Source organism: Cottoperca gobio, chromosome 12 (assembly GCF_900634415.1).
Source record: "Cottoperca gobio chromosome 12, fCotGob3.1, whole genome shotgun sequence".
Taxonomy (NCBI): Eukaryota; Metazoa; Chordata; class Actinopteri; order Perciformes; family Bovichtidae; genus Cottoperca; species Cottoperca gobio.
This window is the reverse complement of record NC_041366.1, coordinates 6139165-6159042: the sequence shown is the minus strand read 5'-3', so window position 1 is coordinate 6159042 and position 19878 is coordinate 6139165. Positions and strand designations below refer to the sequence as shown.

Genomic DNA, 19878 nt, shown 5'->3' with positions numbered 1-19878 from the left:
CCTGCCCTGGCTCAGAGGCTAAATGTTATCGCGGACACAGATTACAGTAGGTGCACATTTTCCAGCATATGAGAGGTAACAATAAGGCTACATTACTATATATTTAAATCATTGATCCCACTTAATAACAAAGAGAAACCTGTACTCGCCCAACGGAAGTTCATTCTACGGGCCTTGTGCTCAGGAAAGTCATTAACAAGACTTCTCAAGAAGACCGAGTAAAACGGTCAATGTGCGAGATGACATTTATAATAGTAATGCAGCAAAAATAAACGTAAACAAACAACAAGGGTAACCATGTTGCATTGTTGCTGTTTTATTTACATATGTATTTATAAGTACTCATGTTTGAGTGTTATGGGCTGGTTGTTGTTTTCTTTTGGCTCATTACAAACTCTAATAGAGAGTAATGTATGTAGGCTTTCAGAGTGTAAACATGACTGCTGTTCTGCTCACAGCCCATTCACATAATTATTGGCTCCAAGGGCAAATCAATATGTCTCATACAAGAGAAGAATTCACGTTCACGTTCTCGCCACACACTTTATATTCAGCCAAAAATTTGAAAAACATTTCCCATTGATGGTTCACTTTGTTTCTCCACTCCGCTGCATTCATGGCCCTTCTCATGTTCATACCCGTGTACTGATGGTCAGCTGTCAACACTACATGGCGTTTCATAAAAAGAGACTGTATCTGCTCCACGACATGCATTTCTGATTTTAATATCCGTAAATTGATAATCATCTGCTGCTGACATCTCTTGGCCTGCTGCTGCATATCAGGTGGATTATTCGGTTTAGATTTATCCATTTCACTTTGCGATGGTGTAGATAGTGTATTCCCTGCCGTGGCTAGAGGTGCTTTGTTGGGGAGCTGCCTCTTGACAGCTGGTGCTGCTGTCCCACAGATAGTAGATGTCATGCCATAGCTTTATATAGCTGTGTCTTATGCAGTTTTTGGAATGGAAGTTTATTGTCACCCAGCTGCACTGAGTTTGCTGTGTTCTTGCAGGGAGTGACATGGTCAAAGTCACTAAATATTATCTCTGCACACTTACTTAAATAAATCCAGTCCTTATGAGTTACCTGATTTAAATACTATGACAAAAAAAACAAATACGGAGCCAGGGGAAGGGGGAAATGTTCCGTGAAAAAGCTCAGAGTAAATAATAAATAAAATCTAATTTAAGAGAAAAAGCTCAAATATTCTCTGAGATTATAACATTTTAAATTTGCAAAGAAGAATGTTTTTCTCTGATACTTAAAACATATATTGCAGATCTCTAAATTGATTTTCTGTGATATATTTAACTTGAGGACATATGTGAATACATACACTTATTATTAGGAATTATCTATAGAAAAAAACTAAAAGAATTGAAGACATTTCCCTCACAATTTAGTGGTATTTTCTTTTTCATTTATAAGGGACAGAGGCAACTTTTATACTTTTAATGAATAAAATGCAATTAATCTTATGTATTTTGTATATACACTTTGTATTCCCCTCTTGCGTTATGTATCCCACTGTTCCACAGTATTTTTCTTGTATATGTATGGCTTTAATTTCAGAGAATACACACGTTTTTTTCTCAACAATGGCCTTTTTCTAATTTCCTCACATATTCCTAGTATGTTAATTTGTGAAAAGCTCTTAAAAACCATTGTAGAAGGAGGTAAACTCAGAAGGCTAACATATGTTGGGCTCTGAGAGAGGTTGTGGATGTGTACTTTGATCCTTGCTGAAGAGTGGGACATGCCTTTCAGGGAATTCTTGGAATTAATGACACATTGGCTACAAGCAAAAATGTCCTTGGTTTCCATGGCACTGTTTGCTCTCCATGATTCAAGATTAATAAAGGAGGTGGAAACAGGAGAAAGCACCAGAGCAGCAGTTGGCTGATGATGGCATCAGAGATGATCTCGACGAGAACCCTGCGGTCCCCCACTCAAGAGCAGATGGCTGAAGCACATGATCTGTTGAACGCCAGTCCTGTTGTGGGTTGCGGAAGATGTGACTGTTTTTGAGAAATAACAGGTGATGATGGAGTTTGTATTTTAATTAATTTAATTTAAAATTAAAGTGAAAGACTCCCAGTGAGCTTAGCTCTAAATTGGTGATTACATGAGGTTATGAGTGATTGGGAATCTTTCCGAAGGAGGCATACATTTTACTGAATGAATGAATGAATGAAACTGCCCATTGAAGTGTCAATCATAATTAACATGCCTCACATGAAAAGAATGATCCGTCTGTGAGTCAGCCGTGGTGAGGTTAGGCAAAGTTTTTAGTGGCACATTTCTTTGAAGCAGAGAAGCAAAGACCCGCAGGAAGAATGAACTCAGGAATCAACGGGGTTGATTTTCTATTTTCTTTCTCACTTTGCCAATCAAAAGAAATGAAGGCTCAAAACGGTTGCTGTGCTGAAAATGCTAGTTTTTTTTTATACAATCTCAATTTTAAAACAGGTTTGAAATGTTGCATTTATTGTGATCTTCATTGTCATCTTAAAATCTTCAAAGAGTCATCATAAAGTTACATCTCATCTTTCTTATCAAATCTTTGTCTGAATTTTCTCTTTCCTTGCGTCTCTATATAGTAATCCAATGTCTTGCTTGGCGTGTAATGGTCTCAAGGTTTTCACATGAGATGGTGTATAGACACGATGTTAGGCAGTGGCTTCATACATCAGTATGTTTTGCATATAGTTAAACATCTTTTTCTTGGTGCCTTTCTGTGGAAGTGTTATAGACTGCCAATTGTTTGGACTCGGGTCAACAGGGAGCCAAAGCCACATGAATAATGCATGGTGTCTGCTCTCAGGCATACAGCCCTGTTTGTGCCGGGGACTGAGTTACAGAGATCATAGTGAACATCGAAGGAAAAGACAGAGACACAGAAAGGAGAGAGGGGGAACAGAGAAACACAGAAGAAGATACCGAGCACACACAGAGAAGTACAATTTTGCATGACAGGAAAAAACAAGGGTCAGCTCACTCAAAATAAAGTCAAATAAAAATGATCATGTACCCCTGAGACTAGTGATTATTTTAATTGTAGGTTAATTCAAAGTCAATTATTAAAAACACAATTAAAAAATCAGTCCAAAACCTAAATATGTTAAAAACTAAAAGTCTTTGGGTTTTGGACAGATTTCTTTATTGTATTTTTGCATTTGAAAATGTGACCTTGGACTGGAAATTGGGTGGACAATTTTCTAGGCTATTAGTTTTACTAATCAATGAATCTAGAAGAAAATCACTGGATTAATCGTTTGTTAAAATAATAGTTGCAGCCCCACTTCGGTGCAATTAACTAATCATGTCAGCACTGGCCACTAGCAGTGTCTTGGCACACATAAAGTTTCAGTTTTGTGCCCAGGTTTTTAACACAATGTCTCTTTCTCTCCTTATAAACATTGCATGTGAATGGAATTTCACCTGTGAGTCCTAAAGCCTTAAAACAAGTCCTAAAACAATGTCCAAGACTTCACTGTCATAATTCCCATTGGAACTAAATGTATTCAATGCTTTGAGCACCACAAACAGAATCCATTCACCCCCGTTTTATTGGGAAGGGAGCAGAAATCTCAGACCCTTGACATAATATACACAGCCTGGTCTCGCTCACAGCCCCCTTTAGTGTCTGTTTGAGGTCCACTGGGCTTTCAAGCAACTCCAATGTAAACCCATCCGCAGCATTATTAGACGCTCAAAGCAAAATTTTCCAGAAATCATGTGACTTAGTATAAAAGTCAAGGTAGAGAGGAGGTTGGGGTGGATGGATTGAAGGGTCACACAAACTCAGGACTTTCACCCAGGAGACCGCCAGTCGTGTCCTGTGTGAAACCAAAAGTCAACATTTTAAGGTACGTTAATAGGTTACGTTACGCAACGTAGGCTACTTATGTAAAAAACATAGTAACCCAAACCACCATGTTTTTCTAACCATTACCAAATAGTTTTACTTCTCAACGTTAACCACGTGTTTACTGGTCGCGCTACCCAGAGCGTTGACAAGTGATGCCAAGAGGTCCTCACCAAGCTGTGTGTGATCAGTTGGGAATGAGAATTGGTTTAATATACACTCAGTTTTCAGTTCATCAGGTACAATGTTCAGTTCTTTGTTGAAACTGTTATTTTTGTTTATCCCATTTATAGGCAACTGAGTATAAAACTGAAACCAGCTGCAGGGCTATACTACTAGGGATAAGAGGATATATTTATACAGGACACATTACTTTCTGTAATGTGGGTGATCTGACCCTCTAAGCAGGGAATACAATGAGACAGAGATGCAGAAAACTGACAAGAAACCAAAAGCGGGTGAGACGTGGGCACCCAACAGAGAGGAAGACAAGATGAGCGTAGGAGAGGCGTAGTAGCGGGGAGATAGGTAGAGAGGAGTATGTCAACATAACCAGTTGGAGCGCGGGGCAGATCGGCCATCTGGACCTCTGAGCTGACAGCTTGACATGTTCCGAGTGCAGTGAACATGGGGAAAATTCAGTAAGCAGGACCCCCTCTTGAGACATGCAACACATTACTCAAGAAGCGTAATTAGAGGGCTGGTGTGGCCCGCAGTGAGCGTCACCATGAACAGAACGGTCGATCAAAGATCAATGTTCTGCTCTCTAAATTAATGAGGCTAATGTTGATGTGACAAACTCGTCAGCGGAGATCTGTGGGGAACGGGACAGCTTTCAACAGGCGTCAATGGAGACACGGAACAGTGTACAAGCCTATTAAATTACAGTGGGCAGCGAGCGCTCACACACAATAAGAAAATGCCTCATACACACAGAGAGCTTGAACACAAAAAATGATTAATGAATATTTTAATTGGACCAATTCATATTGCTCACCAAGAAAGTCATTATTATTTTCATTAAAAAACATACTGTTGAAAGTGAACAAAGAATACAGCAGCTTACTAAATATCAACAAATTCAACGGGGGAAAGAAGAAATTTATAATAGAAAATGATCATTTTCTGGTGTAGAAAGATTATGTCTGAATGATCAAACAAACGACCCAATCAAATAGAGTTCAGAACTCATAACGGATGGAACACAAGCACACACGGAGCTGCGCACAGCAACATCTGCAGTCTCTTCGAGGGGGGAGACAAGGTGATTATTTTAAGGAAAGTGAAGTATGTATTCAACACAAGTCATAAAATGCAAGCAGTGCTCAAAGTTATCTTTCAGACAAGATCCTTCTAGTGAAGAATGTAGTTGCAAGATCGTTTGTTCACAAAGACGTACACATTACACATGTACAAAAACGGCAATTGGGTAACGGAGCACTGCGGAACGTGAAGGGAAGTTGAGGCTTCTTTTAAGAGAGCAAATCCTGGATCTGTTGGTTGGGAGAGCCAAAAGTGCTCCATTTGGCTCTTTGGTATTTGGTGTTGAAAATGGCAGAAACACATATTCATAAAGTACAACATTAACAACATTATAATTTCAGAAAATTACATTTTTACCCTTGATAGCTTTTTCCTTTTTTCCCTCTTTTGCTTCTGATTGACCTTCCGGTCCTCCAAATCAAACTTGATAGTCGAGGTTTGATTGCAATTAGAAACAACTTAGAAACAATGTTTTAAAAAAGCAAACAAACAATCAAACAAAAAAACTTCACCAAAGGTGGCTGGGGGATAGATTGCTTTTCCTCTGGCAACTTTTCACAGGCTTCAAACTTCCAAAATCTTCCAGCTGCTGCCTGGATTTCCACCTGATGGATCGGATTCCTCTTCACTGTCAGGTGCACAGAAACTTCATAACTTTTCATAACGGTTCTGCTCCAGTGAGGCACATTTACACCATCCTAGCCTTTGATTAGTCTTTCTTACAAAAAATAAACAGTATTGACAACATGGTGCAATCAAAATATGGTAATCCACTTTAAATTATACACAGCTGTATTAGCAGAGCGGTCAGAGCCACCTGCTCAGTGCATTTTCATTAATGATTCATTGCTCAGTGTTATACCTTTTTAAAGCCTGTTGAATTTGTACAGTCTCTTGCTTGTGTTTAAAACAATGCCATGTTGTCCTCATGAAGACAATATGCTCTTAAAGTCTATACAATAATCTCCCATGTTGGCTATAACCATCCATCAGTGCTCATCTTCTTCCATAGGACTGCATTTCCACAACCATCAGTATTTTCCATTAACATCAGTATTCGTGTCAGTGTTCGTGTAGGGATGGAGCGTTATGGAACGCAGCAATACTGATGACCAAAGGCCTCAGGCCAACAAAAAAAAGACATTATAAAATCTTAAGAAGAAGAAAAAGACAGTTTTATCTCCTCTTTGTCTTGGTCAGTGGTTGTCCTTGTTAGCGTGGAGGACCATTTTTAAATGTATCATTTGAATGTGAATTATGTGAGTAAGATCCTGATGGGTTCTCTGCATGTCTCTCTCCTGTATTCCTGTTTCAGCGTGGTTTTCCGCACCATCCAAAGCAGTTCCTTTTAGGGGTTAATGGATGGTAGGCACATCTCCCAGCCAGGCACCAGGTAGGGGGCGTGGGCACGTGTACTCATTCTGCAAGCGAAAAAAAAGAAAAGAATAAAGACAATAAAGTTAAAACCATTTAACAGCTGGTCTGCGGCACTTACAGAGGTGGTGGTTACAATGTAAAGTTAATTACAGTGTCCAGTGATTTGATAACAGTACAATGGGGCTGTGACAGTGCCAGCAAAGCAAATTAGGGTGAGCAATTAAGCAGATGATGAAATCCCGTGTACTTAGATAGCTTAGAAAGCTGAGGTGGAGAGACTTCCCTAACGTCTGACAGAGATTAAGTGAAAGCTCAACACAGAGAACTCGTACACGTTGAACATTTCAATAAAAGCTGAAATAATTACATTTTAAAAAGTTGTTCACCTGCTGACCTAAACATTTTTTCACTTTATGTCAAGTTGTTTGCAACAATAGATATTCCAATTGCCCTATTGAAGCATTGATTGCCATCCGAACAACAGCTGCATTACAAACTATAATTATTTCAATGTGTGTAAGTTAATTACACGACAAGAGAGGGAACGGTTTTCATATTTTTCCAGAGTTGAGAAAACAAGTTAGCATTTTAACACTTCTGATTCCCTTGTCTCATTAGTTTTAGTTAATTAACTGAAATAAGGTCTGTGGTTAACTCAAGAGATTTTAACGTTTTGTTGTACGAGATAAAATATGTGAGGAGACACTCCACTTGTGATGTCTTGCTGACAAGAGGCTAAATGAGACTAGTCCACCTTCAGCTTAGTGGGGGTGATGTAAAGTCCTGCGACCGTAGTGTATTATGTTTATAGCCTAACGTCAGCTTTTTACTTCGGCCGATTGCATTTAGGCTTCACAAATCACAAAAGCGGTGTGGTGCAAGAGATTATCTTGCCGAACAAAACACGTAAGTATCATAAACGTTAGTTCGGCCCAGAACTTATTTTCTGCAATATTCCAAAAGCCAATGGAACAATCCTATTGGCTTTTTGTCGAGGGAACCAGTGCAATGCTAACTTACGTGAGCGCCTTTAATATAGAGAGCATTTGCTTTTTTCACACAATGGCAATATTGATGGACTAAGAGTTTGAAAAGTGACTAAAATAGCCATTAAGTTTCTAATAAGAGCCATATGATCATGGTTATAACAAATATCTCTGCACCAGTGCATTCCTCAGAAAAATGCCCCTGACATACTGTACATATTCAGCATCCACTCAACATGCCATTAATACCTACATTCCATCGTAGCTTCAGTTTACACACAAAAATATAATTTGTAATAGACATAACTGCTCCTTTATTTTTTTCTGAGGTGCAAAATGACAAAAGTTCTCTCCACCATTGTTTAATGAACGTGGGTGCGAAGAGTTCCAGTTATTAGTACACACTTTATTGCTGCTGTCATTAGTAATATAATTCATTTATTTTCATCATTATTAAACTACTTGAGTATTTCTACGTCTCCCAGTTTAGATATTCAGAGATCACCATTGTCTGAGTTACATTTTGGGCATTTAGGAGATGCATTGGGGCTGAAATATTGCAGCCTATGTGGGGTATAATACATAAATGTTAAATTGCATGAGTCCATGTTTGGTGTTCACTCGAGTTTTGTGTGACTTTTGTTATACATTTTCCCGTTCTTGCAGCGTGTATTCTGGACCAGGGACCCGAGGGTTATTCCATAAAGGAGTGTGTTTAAATAGAACATTACTTAAACCCAATAGCTTGTGACTTTCCTGCATTCAAATGTATGACACACAATCTGTTTTTTTTGCAGCTTGTGCAAATTCTTTAATGAGGCTATAAATGGAACTGAACTTTAAGAGATCAAACATTAACCATCTGTTCTATAGGTTCCCAGGTTGGACTAGTGGTATCTTTCTGAAGCCAGGACTATACAGCCTGCAGTTGTGATGCCAAACATTTAATTTAGGTAAATGCATCCTTCCTTTAGATAGGGTGAATTGCAGTGATACAATCTTGGTGCTCTGATGTTATTTCCAGCACATAGGAACTTTGAGAATTTATATTTTGTTTCTGTGAACATTTTATAGGAAGTGATTGGAAAGGCATTCATTTTAATGATGTTTACTCTTCCAATCAATGATATGGGCAAAGCAGTCCAGTTCTGCAGATCATTTTTAATCTTCTAAGGCTGTGAGAGATCGTTTGCTTGATAAGTAATTTGTTCTAAAAAACCCTAAATATTGTAAGACTTTTGGTTGCCTTTGAACTGGGATAGCAGTTGATGACTATTAAGGTGTATGACCATTAATATGCCTCACTTCTGTTTTTTCAAAGTTAATTTAAAATCTTGAGACATTTCCTGTATTGTTGCAGTTATGTTATAGTTATTCAGCTTATAACTATACATTTTCAATAATTAAAAAATACAGTGCCTGGACCTCTGTACTTACATTTTAAATGTATTCCCGATGCTTAGTGTGACCACATCTCTATAGTCAGTATAAAATACATTGATCTTGTTGCAAATGTGTGAGAGTTTTTGACATTTTATTCTCATTTAAGCAAGCTTCGAGTTAATTTTAAAGAGGCAGAGGCGCACACACACACACACACACACACACACACACACACACACACACACACACACACACACACACACACACACACACACACACACACACACTCAGCTGCTAATCCAATGTTGCTTCTGAGCATTTGTGCTCTGAAACCCACCGCTTTACAACTTAACCTTTTTAAAAGAGCTTGGCTACAGGTAAATCCACATTGCCTTATTAACACAAGTACAGTCAGTTTTGCCAGGCTAAGCAATTTTCAAAGCCTTCAGGATCAGCTGGAAATTATCCCGGCTCAACTTTTTGCTGCTCTCGCTGAGATTGTTGTCAGTGTGAAGCAGATCTCTGTAACGCGGGGCTCAGACGAGTATACCCTGAGCACAACCTTTATTTAAACGTTATCAAACAGGCTGACAAGTCTTTACTCAACACTTTGTCTGCGTCTCAGGTGGAAGTGAGTGAAGTGAAGACAGCTGTACAAATTATCATATCTTCGACAATTACAATTGCACATTTATAGAAACAACTCGCAGCAAAAGCTGAGGCTGTGCTGTGAACACATGCGCATTAATGTGAACGTTAAGCAACGACGCAGACTCAAAAGCATACAACCCTGTGAACAGAGAACCACAGGCTCTACACACACACACACACACACACAATTGAACAGAAACACATCACCCTATCAGGTGGTGGTGGAAAAGGATGCAATAAATCATACAATTAGCAGATCATCTACACATTTAAATGTTGTCATTACACAGTATTTAATATTACACTTTTTGCCCCATTACAACTATTAATGGAGCATGCGCTGGCGTTGACAGCCTTTTTCTGGTGTAACTATCAAAATAAGAGAAGATACATTAAAATCCATAAATATGTAAGCAGAACATGGCAGGTCGCACAAATGACAAATATACCGTTTATATTTATAAAGCCTTAATTAACATTTAGTCTCAAACTCTGACATGTTACACGTTATCCAACATTCTGCTCATTACAAAGTGTTCTTTTTGTTTGGTTTTTGGTTCATCGCTTAAAAACATCTTTACACGGTGCTGATGTAGAACGGGAATCAACTTAGTGACAAGGGCAGTACATGGCAGCAATTTGGAAGTATTTGCAGTCGCTTCACTTACATCTGAATTCAAGAGATGTTCCTCTGACAGCGTTTGGAGTGACTGCAGCAGAGTGTTGCTCGAAAGATAGTGGTCACAGGGCCAACTGTTGTGCGGCTCATTATGCTGTATTTGATGGTAAAAGCACATAATTTTCACAACAAGAGCAAAACCAATCATTATACTTTATTGTCTTGTTTTGTAGGTTTGTTTTGCAGTCATAATGTGTCATGTAGCTATTCTGGCACCGCTCAAAAGTTTGGTTCACGGACACAGCTGAGCTGTTATTTGCGAAAAACCCATTATGCTCCTTCAACATGATTTTCCTCAAGTACTTAGCTAATGAGGAGTACTGTAATTCACCCTGCTGCTCACACCTCTTCAAACAGTTGCATTGCAAACAGTTAATAGTCGTTTCATGGCTTTCAACCATAAGTTGAAGATGGTGCTTTTTTTTTTGTCAATCATTTTTCTGGGCTTTTTGCCCTTTATGAGATAGTACAGAAAGTCGACAGGAAAGGAGAGAGAGGGGACGACAAGCAGCAAAGGGAAGCAGGTTGTAAGGACTACTGAGCACGTACACTACTGCTACCGGGGCGCCGCTTTTTAAATCACTTTGCATTAAAGGATAGGGTGGCTTTGGATATTTTTGTCCCCACTCTACCAACCCTCATCACTTATACTGCAAGCATTAAAGACTGACCACTTGCGTCCTTCATGGTGAAAAGGAATAAGTGCAGCTGAACATCCACAAGGGTTTGTCATCCATTACCAGGGACATGGTAGAATGGGTTTATTGGATAACTGGAGAGAACCAGTGGCCTTTCGCAACAGAGCAACATTAGTTTATGTATCTGACGTTTCCAAATTGTGTTCTACTTTCATGAAGACAAGTAAGGGAGTTCTTCATCTCTAAAAGCAAGGCCAAGGCAGTTTCCTCGATTTTAGCCAAAGTGAGAGTTACGACGAGCTGGCAAAGGCCCAGGATAAACTTGGCAGACATTATAGTCGGGGGTCCTTCCTTCCCACCAATGCAGCATGGCAGCGCGTGGTAGAAGTGTAGCTGTTGGCTATTTACACTGTTCAAGCTCTCAGAGAACCTACAGTATGTCACTGGGCCACAAGGAATCGCCTCTGCCTTAGAGGCAAGCCAATAGCTGACACGATACATCCTGAAAATTTGAGTCTGATTTTGAATTTTGGAGAGAGAAAGAAGATTTGTTTGCCTCAAGGTGAAAGACCCACCGTTCTTTGTGGATCTCAGGCCACCCCTGGAGAGGGTTGTGCACACTGTGTGCCTTTCTTCCCCCCACATTAGCTTCTAGTTGTTGGAAACAAATGAGAAGCTGGCGGGGGTCCTGCTGGTTTCATACTGGACAACTTGTCCTTGATAGGCAAAGATTGCTCTGCCATCATGCTGTGCAGTCCCGAACACATTGTCACAAAGGATGAATTGCACACATCTGCGTCCAACCTGGAGCATGGAATCCTGGGAGGGACTGGCCTGTAATTCTAGAACTTAATATGAAAGCAGGCAGTATGCCTTTGGAAGCGGAAAAAATATGTAAATCTTGAATGATTCTGAGGATTTATGATGGCAAGGATTTAATCAATGTACATTGAAAGCTCTCTTACATCCTATATGGATGATATTATTGGTAATAACTCACACTAATTTAAACCAGACTCTGCTGTGATAGAATTCAAATAAATGTACAAGATGAATAAATGACATATTAAAAAAGGCTAAGCTAAATGTTATTTTTTATCTTTAAATATGAAAATGTTTCAAATCGCAATTTGTCAAATCTAATTTAAACGAATTGAAAGAATAAATACATTTTTACTCTTTGATTGATTCCACTAATATGTCAAGGACAGTTTGATGTGCTTCTTCACTGTTCGAAAGGGCTGCCAACTGAGTGTGATGGTAGTCAGGGTCAACCTCAACAGGATTTCATCTAAAATGTCAGCAAACCTCTGAAGTGGTTTTATGAGAGTTTAAACATGAAAACATTTTTTGTGCTACAACAAAAACAAAAAACAGTAAAACAAACCTCTAAAGAAAAATACGTATTTGTTTAAATCATGGGAGTTTAAAAACGAGGACATTTTCAATGTGTTAAAATATAATTTGAGCCGACTTTTCCCTGTACGGTATAATGTACAGTGAAACTACATATTATACTTCTAATCATAGTCGAGTATACACCATTTTCTGGAAACTGTTTTATTAAACTAATATTTATTTTCTGATGGTTTTATTGGGTATATAAAATGTGAGAAATGATTGCTGAAATGCAAGTCTTTTTTTGTCCTTTTTGTCCCCTTGAAGCACCAGTACCATAGTAGTAAGAATAGAATCAAAATCCAAGTGGTGACTGGCTCGACCGAATTTTCGCAAAGGACTGCGTACTTGACCACAGTGTTTAACGGTGGTGCTTTTGCGCTGTGCTACTCTGTCTTGTCTCACGGTGCGCTGTCAGTATAATGTCTGATGTACTGTATGACATTAGATGCAACCTCAGTAGCACAGCAGGTAAATGGCGTGACAGTATGACAACACAACAGTAAAACTGTACAATTAATCCAGCTTACTTTGATTGTGACATGCCAGTGTTTCCAAATTAGACATATATTCTCTGCTATATTGGAATGTCAACTAAGATAACACATACGGCAGTCTGAGCTGGAAGACCTTGTTTGTCGTAAATTCGCTGAAAACCAACTTTTGGGGTTTCCTGGGGGACGTAAAATCTGGGATAAAGTAAATTTAAATCTATCTGTTTCAACAGAAAATGAATATCTGTGGAAAAAATAAAACAATGAGCGTTATATATGTATATATATATATATATATATATATATATATGACTGAGCTGTGTTGGTCTCCTCACTGCTTTGTAATAATTGCATATACAACAAAACAACACTAATAACCAGAATTGAAAGATGCATAATTATAAATGCCTCTCTCCTGCCTAAGTAGGCATTCCAAAGGAAAACTCTTCTAAGATTTAAGTTGTGGTCTTTCCAAGAACACAGGTTATATGTCCAGAGTCGTCACTATGTTCATCCACCCCCTCTAACGCCTTTATGTGTTTTAGTAGCCGGTAACATTACAGTGGATAGATCACTGTGAACAAAGATGTCTGTCAACGTCTTCAGAAGTTAGTTTGGAGTAATTGGGATCTTTTCTTTGATACATAGGACTTCCTGCTAATGGTCTAACACAATTCTAATTGTGTTCTCATGCCGGACTATTAGCACAACACATTATTAATGCAATACATCAATCATGGAAATAATTCAATCATCCAACTGATTTGCACAACATCTAGGATGATATGGCATGTCTCCCAGAAATTGAAAGGTAAAGATTAAAATGTAATATAGTGCACAAAATATTTGTTCTCGTTTTGAAATGCATCCCCATCTCTTTTTAAATACATAAATCATATGGAGCCAGAATAATATTGGTGTTGAGAGCATGAATGTATGAATATATAACTTGCAATATTTTGCCTCCAGCCACACTTTATGATTTTATAGCAATGATAGCATTCAGACAAGATACAAAAAATGAAAACAGATGGTACGCATACTGTATGGATACAATACAACAAATGCATCTTCACAACCTGCATGCCATCACTGGATGTACAGAGAACAGAGGCTGAACACCAGTTAGTCCAGATTGATTGATCTGTTAAAGGGTAACAATATATTTCAATGACCTCAGCACCTATTTCAAACTGTAAGGACAACTACAGCAGCAGTGATGGAATGAAACTGTGCCAGGAGACGGTTTAGGAAGTAGATGGCGAGAGTCAGTTTACTGTATTTGTGAGACTAGCGACGGGTTTATTACCTCCATGAGAGAAGTGAACACAGATCACAGATAATGACCGATTACTTTCGCCCCATAGTCACAGAAGTAAATATTACACCCATTGTTCACAAGCCACAAATCTTCACTCTGACAAGATCTGGCAACACAGAGCATTAACGCTGATATTCATATGCTAAATATATTTGTTGTTCTTGTGAAGTGTGTATACGATTTCATACCACTGGCACTGCTTGTAATGCGTCATCTTGAATTATAGAGCATCTTTGACTGTACTTAAGTACAATTTTGTAGTACTTGTACTTTACTTGAGTATTTCCATTTCTTATACTACTTTATACTTCTATTCCACTACATTTCAGAGGTAAATACTCTTTTTACTTCACTTTTTACTTACTTATTTAGCATATTTGGATTGTTACTACAAATCTTAAATCAACTAATAAGTTATGATAAATTGTTAGAGGTTATGCAACTCAGTAAACAAATGAGTCCCACCTTTACCAGCTGCAGCATCAAAGTGATGAACACATTAATGCATCACTAATTATAATCCAGTAATATATACAGTATCATTTTGAAATGAGTACTTTTACTTTTGGTACTTTAAGTACACATTGATACTAATACTTTTGTACTTTTACTTACGTAAACATTTTAATGCAGAACTTTTACTTGTAACAATGTATTTCTACTCTGATTACTTCTTCCACCAGTGCAGTCGCAGCCAGCCATGATAGAGTTCTACCAAATGCTATTTAAAAAAAAATGAGTACATTTATGTGAAACTCAAATGTATTTTTAATATGCTATTATGGCTGTGTGTTGAGGAACTACACTGACAGAAGAGAGAAAAGCTTAAGTGTGTTCCCCCTCTGCACTTTCCGCATCTCGAACAACACAGAAAGATATTTTCATTAGAAGCGCTGAAGTGACCCATATGTAAGTGGGCCAGTGAGAGTAAGCTGTTCTAAAAGAGTATCATTTGAAGTTCAGGAGAGAGCGATTCCGTGTGTGTAAGCATTAAGCACGAGTTACAAACCGTGGTCAAAGGCTAGACCTCAAAGATCTCCCCGAGGAAATCTGATCCAGCGAGTTGATGCTGGGAGCAAACTGAGCACACGCTGATGAAATGTCTTGGTGTGTGCGCATCATTATGTAAGTGCACGCAAATGCATGCTAATCTGAGCCTGAGCATTGTGATTGATAATGACCATATTAGAAGCAGAATTTTCCCCCATTCTCAAATCTTTGTCTGGACTGTATACATCATGTGGTGCCCAATAAATTAATAAAATGTATCAATAAATAAAGCAAGAAAGCATTTCTTACCCTTGTTAGGCCTCATGTAAGGATCGCACCCACAGCAGTACGTTTCCCTCTCACACAGTTACCAACAAACGTCCATGTCCTCAATTTAAAATCTTTAGGATTTTGTTTAGCTTGTTGTATAATTTATCTTTGATCTTGTTCTTTTCTTATAAATATCACACAAATAAAAGTTCCTGTGCTTTCTAATTCCTGCTGCATGCATTACTTGGTAACATGTAGCCTAGCTAAACATGAAAGGGCCGATATCAACTTGAGAAGTATATGACTGTGCTGGGATTACAGGTCTTAGAAACTTAGAAATAAGTTTCATCACACAAAGCTTTAGTGATTGTCTGCTCTAAAATCATGAATACACTGACAGGATTCAGAATAGTGTTGCATCATGGACAGGTGGATAATAAGAGGATCTGAGATATGCATCACCTAACTTCACTCTTTTCTCCACCTCTCTTCCATTATCACACAAGAACACCTTCTCTTACTTTCTCACACTCGAACTTGTTAACTCTCCCCATCTCCTCAATACTAAGAGATGTCAGCCTCAGCAGCTTTGGACACATTTTCCTTTGCTTTTGCCCTATAGCTGTCTTTCAAACCTGCAGCACACCTATGCAAATCAATTACATTTTTTTTTGTCGTTGGCAGATACATTTCAAATTAACAACCTGAGCCCTTTTCCAAATGTTCTACCTTTTTGGATGTTTTATATGAAAAATGAAATTCCAACTCCATCGTCACGTGTACTGATGACACTGTCGTGACTGGCTGGACCACCAACAACAATGAGATGGCCTTCCTGGAAGATGTTGGGGTCCTGTGTGGGACTATTGTGCAAAGTCAACAACCTCTTACTAAATGATTGCAAAGCCAAGGAGCTATTGGTGGATTTTGGGCTGATGCATCACAGGAACTACACACCCCTGAGGTTCGGTGGGGCACTTGAGGAGAGGGTGGGTAACTTCAGGTACCTAGACATTTACATCACTGAGAATCTGACATGGTCAGCACACACTTAGACATCTTGGTTATCCACTCAGGACCGTGTGCCCTACTGAAAGTGGTGTCCCACCTGAGCCTCTATCCTCAACACCCTAGTAATAGACTATTCCAGCTTCTACCCTCAGGCAAATGCCTTTGTAGCCACAAGTCCAACGCGGACATACTTGAAATGAAATTCAAATGGTGAACTGTGTCCTATTGATATCCTTGGCCTTTTCTACCATTACACACGTTGGACCCAGTGGTTGCTGGCCACCAGCCCGCTGTGAGTCCTGGCTCTTTTGTTTGCGATGGCTGAATTTGAGTTTCAACAGCTGCTAACTGAGGGTTCGTTTTTGGAGCTGCCGTCTGCTCTCCTCTTGGCGGAGAAGTCTCCTGGTGGCGGGGAGGACGAAAGAAAAATACAAGTCGTTTTTTTGCTTCTGCCACTCTGGATTTTGTCCAATAAACAAACTATCAAAACGTACATGGACAGTACAGCCCCCTGGTCAGTAAACACACATATGGCTTACAAAAAGTATAGGCCGACACAACACGTGAGGGTTATTAGAGAGCAGCACTTTTGTTTTCGCTCCGATTTTCCACCAGTTGTAATAAAATATTGAAGTCTTTTTCTATGCACACAAAAGGTTTATTTCTCTAAAATGTTGTGCAAACATGTGTTTAAATCTGTTTTCTCAAGGACTTCTCCTTTGCCGACATAATCCATCCACCTGACAGGTGTGGCAGATCAAGATTAAACAGCATGATTATTACAGAAATATGCCTTTTGCAGGTCAAAATAAAGGCCATTCTAAAATGTGCAGTTCTTGAAAAAAGACAGAAAAAAGATGTTTTTGCTGGCTAGGAATTTTTTTGCTATAGAAAAATCTATGGGAGTTGACACATTTCCATCTTCTCTTGGCAGACATCCTCATATTTACCACCACTACTGTGCACTGTAATATCATAAGAATGTGTCTATGTTCAAATCCAAATCTCTTATTTTCCCACATGACTTCTGGGGCCCAGCTGGAAAGTGAGCGACACAGGATTTGTGCTCTTTGTTATGACGGCTCCCTGCAGATCCTCTCATCTCAGCTTCTAGAACACGGTTTCTATGATTGTTTTGATAAAATAAATAGTAAATCAATCCTCAAGGCCATCTCAGTTGTATTTGGGTAATATGGTAATAAGGCATCAACACACTCGTAATGACTTGGTGTATGAAACGATCCAATAATAACTTATTGAGGAAAGAAAAAGCCACCCTAAATAAGAGTTCATGTGTGATATTTTACACATGACAGTTTAATTAATCAACATTTCGAATGCATGAAAAACGTATTACCACCAGCAACAGTGACTTCATATAGTACCGTGCCAAAATGCGCAGCAGCAAGTCTTTTATTAATTAATTAGAATTGACTCAATGTTATGATCGTGATTAATTATATTCTGTTTGGACAGATATTGGTACAAAAAAGTAAGAAAAACAGTCAAATATAATGAAGCCTTTCAGACAGACAATTGTTTATTCATAATGAAACACTGCTGTAGTTTATATAATGTATATATATATATATATATATATATAATGTATATTTCTTCAATAATTGATTTTGACAAATGCAAAGATGTTGTTGAGTGAAAAACACTGTATATTGTTTTAATGGCAGTGTTACAGGTCATATTTAATATTAAATACTGTAAATATATATATATATATATATATATATATATATATATATATATATATATATATATATATATATATATATATATATATATATATTAGGTCCAGGAGTTGTGTGCTTGTGTGTTGACCTGATTGTGTTGAATATAAAACTTGGTACCATTATGTTTGTATAATGTATATTCACAATGTTATTTTAAAATGTATAGCTTCTAATGTGCCTTCCACTGTGTGCTGTAGCATTCAGCCAAAGCTCATTAGTTCTTCAGTGTCAGATACCAATTCTGTGACTTTTTAATTCAAGGGAGAAGATTGCCTCATACCTCATATCGTTGGGATTGACTTTATGGGAACCAAATAACTTAAAGTAAAGTTAAAGGTTAAAGCAATATTTACCTAGCAGTTGACTTTTACAGGACTTGAATTCAACCCATCATCAGTCATTGAACCCCATTCTCACATCATGCATCTAGAACGGATTGGATAGCTGTCTGATCATAAAACGCTTAAATTCACCCAAGAAACATCCGAGACGTTCCCTATACTTGACATTGATTGGTTTGTAGACGGCCAACATCTGTCTGCACAGACCTGTAGGCTTAGCTTTTGGTTTGTATCAAACGGAAAAATCAGAACGTTTTAACCAAATAAGTTAGATTTGAAAGTGCCCTTACACTCTTTCCCCTCTGATAACACTCACTGAAGTTACTGATCTCATTAAAGCAACATAACAATTCTCAAGCAATTTACACAGAGAATCTTATAGGATGTGCACTCAGCTGTTGTTGTGTTTATCTGATCCATGATCAGTGCAAAATCTGAATGATCTTTGTGAGTGAGATAGCATTGATCTGTATAGGGCAGGGGTTGGCAACCTTTATTATCTAAAGAGCCATTTGGCCCTCTTCCACCAAATAAGATTTGTCTGGAGCCGCAAAACATATTTGATAACACTTATAGATTTAATATATAGTTATACTATATTTGTTGCATTTAGGAAATTACAGAATGACAATAAAATAAACTGTTGCTATCTTTACCTGTTACCTTGCCAACAACAACCAAACCAGAATAGCATTGATCATATTTGTTATCTGGCCGATGGAAGACACATGTAGTATGTGCCTCAGTGTAATTCAAAATGTATTAAGTATTATGATTTTATCCCCAATACAAGACAGTTGAAATCACTAGTGCAATGGGACCAAACATGAGTATGTGTCTGTATTTCCTCATCTTATTCATGTGATCTTTCCTCTCTGAAAAAACTATTTACTGACGTGTTGTGCACAGAGTATTTGCATTTAATGACAATGATGCAGATGATATGAAATGACAGTGAATGCTGCCTCATCCAGTTGTGTTCTGGTACTTATTGAAAGAGGGGAAGAGTACTACTCATATTCTTCCTACCAAACACACTTAAAGAAGAGTGAACCCTCTCCTAAAGAAATCCACATTCAACCCTTCTGAAGTGAACTCTCCCTGTATTGGGGATAAAATCATAATACTTAATACCTACTTAATACCTACCTCAAAACTTGGAGAGGATCTGTGTCAGAACCTTGTCAGCTCACCACTGGTGTTCCTCAGGGGTCCGTCCTGAGTCCCCTCCTCTTTTCTCTGTACACCAATTCACTTGCCTCTGTCATTCACTTTCATAGCTTCTCCTACCACAGCTACACAGAAGACACTCAAATAATTCTGTATTTTCCCCGGTCAGAACCCAGGTGGAGGCACGGATCTCTGCTTGTCTGGATGTCCGCACACTAAGCTCAACCTCGACAAAACCAAACTGTTTTTCCTTCTAGGCAAAGGCTCTCCCATCCAAGATCTTACTATCAA

At 38.4% G+C, this 19878-nt stretch overlaps 1 protein-coding gene across 2 annotated transcripts in view; it reads right to left on the bottom strand.

The window, feature by feature from the left end:
• Positions 1-4823: 4823 nt before the first annotated feature.
• The window catches only part of lrrtm4l1 (leucine rich repeat transmembrane neuronal 4 like 1), a 49159-nt gene continuing 34104 nt past the window's right edge, over positions 4824-19878 (bottom strand). Inside the window, exons 3-4 of one of the 2 annotated variants that reach the window (XM_029445052.1) lie at positions 10199-10303; positions 4824-6554 (exon numbers count right to left, since the gene is read on the bottom strand). In XM_029445052.1, the coding sequence (XP_029300912.1) occupies positions 6489-6554; positions 10199-10303 (171 nt within the window). In that variant the 3' untranslated portion in view covers positions 4824-6488. The remainder of the gene's footprint in view (positions 6555-10198; positions 10304-19878) is intronic. The other variant, XM_029445053.1, reaches the window with a different exon arrangement.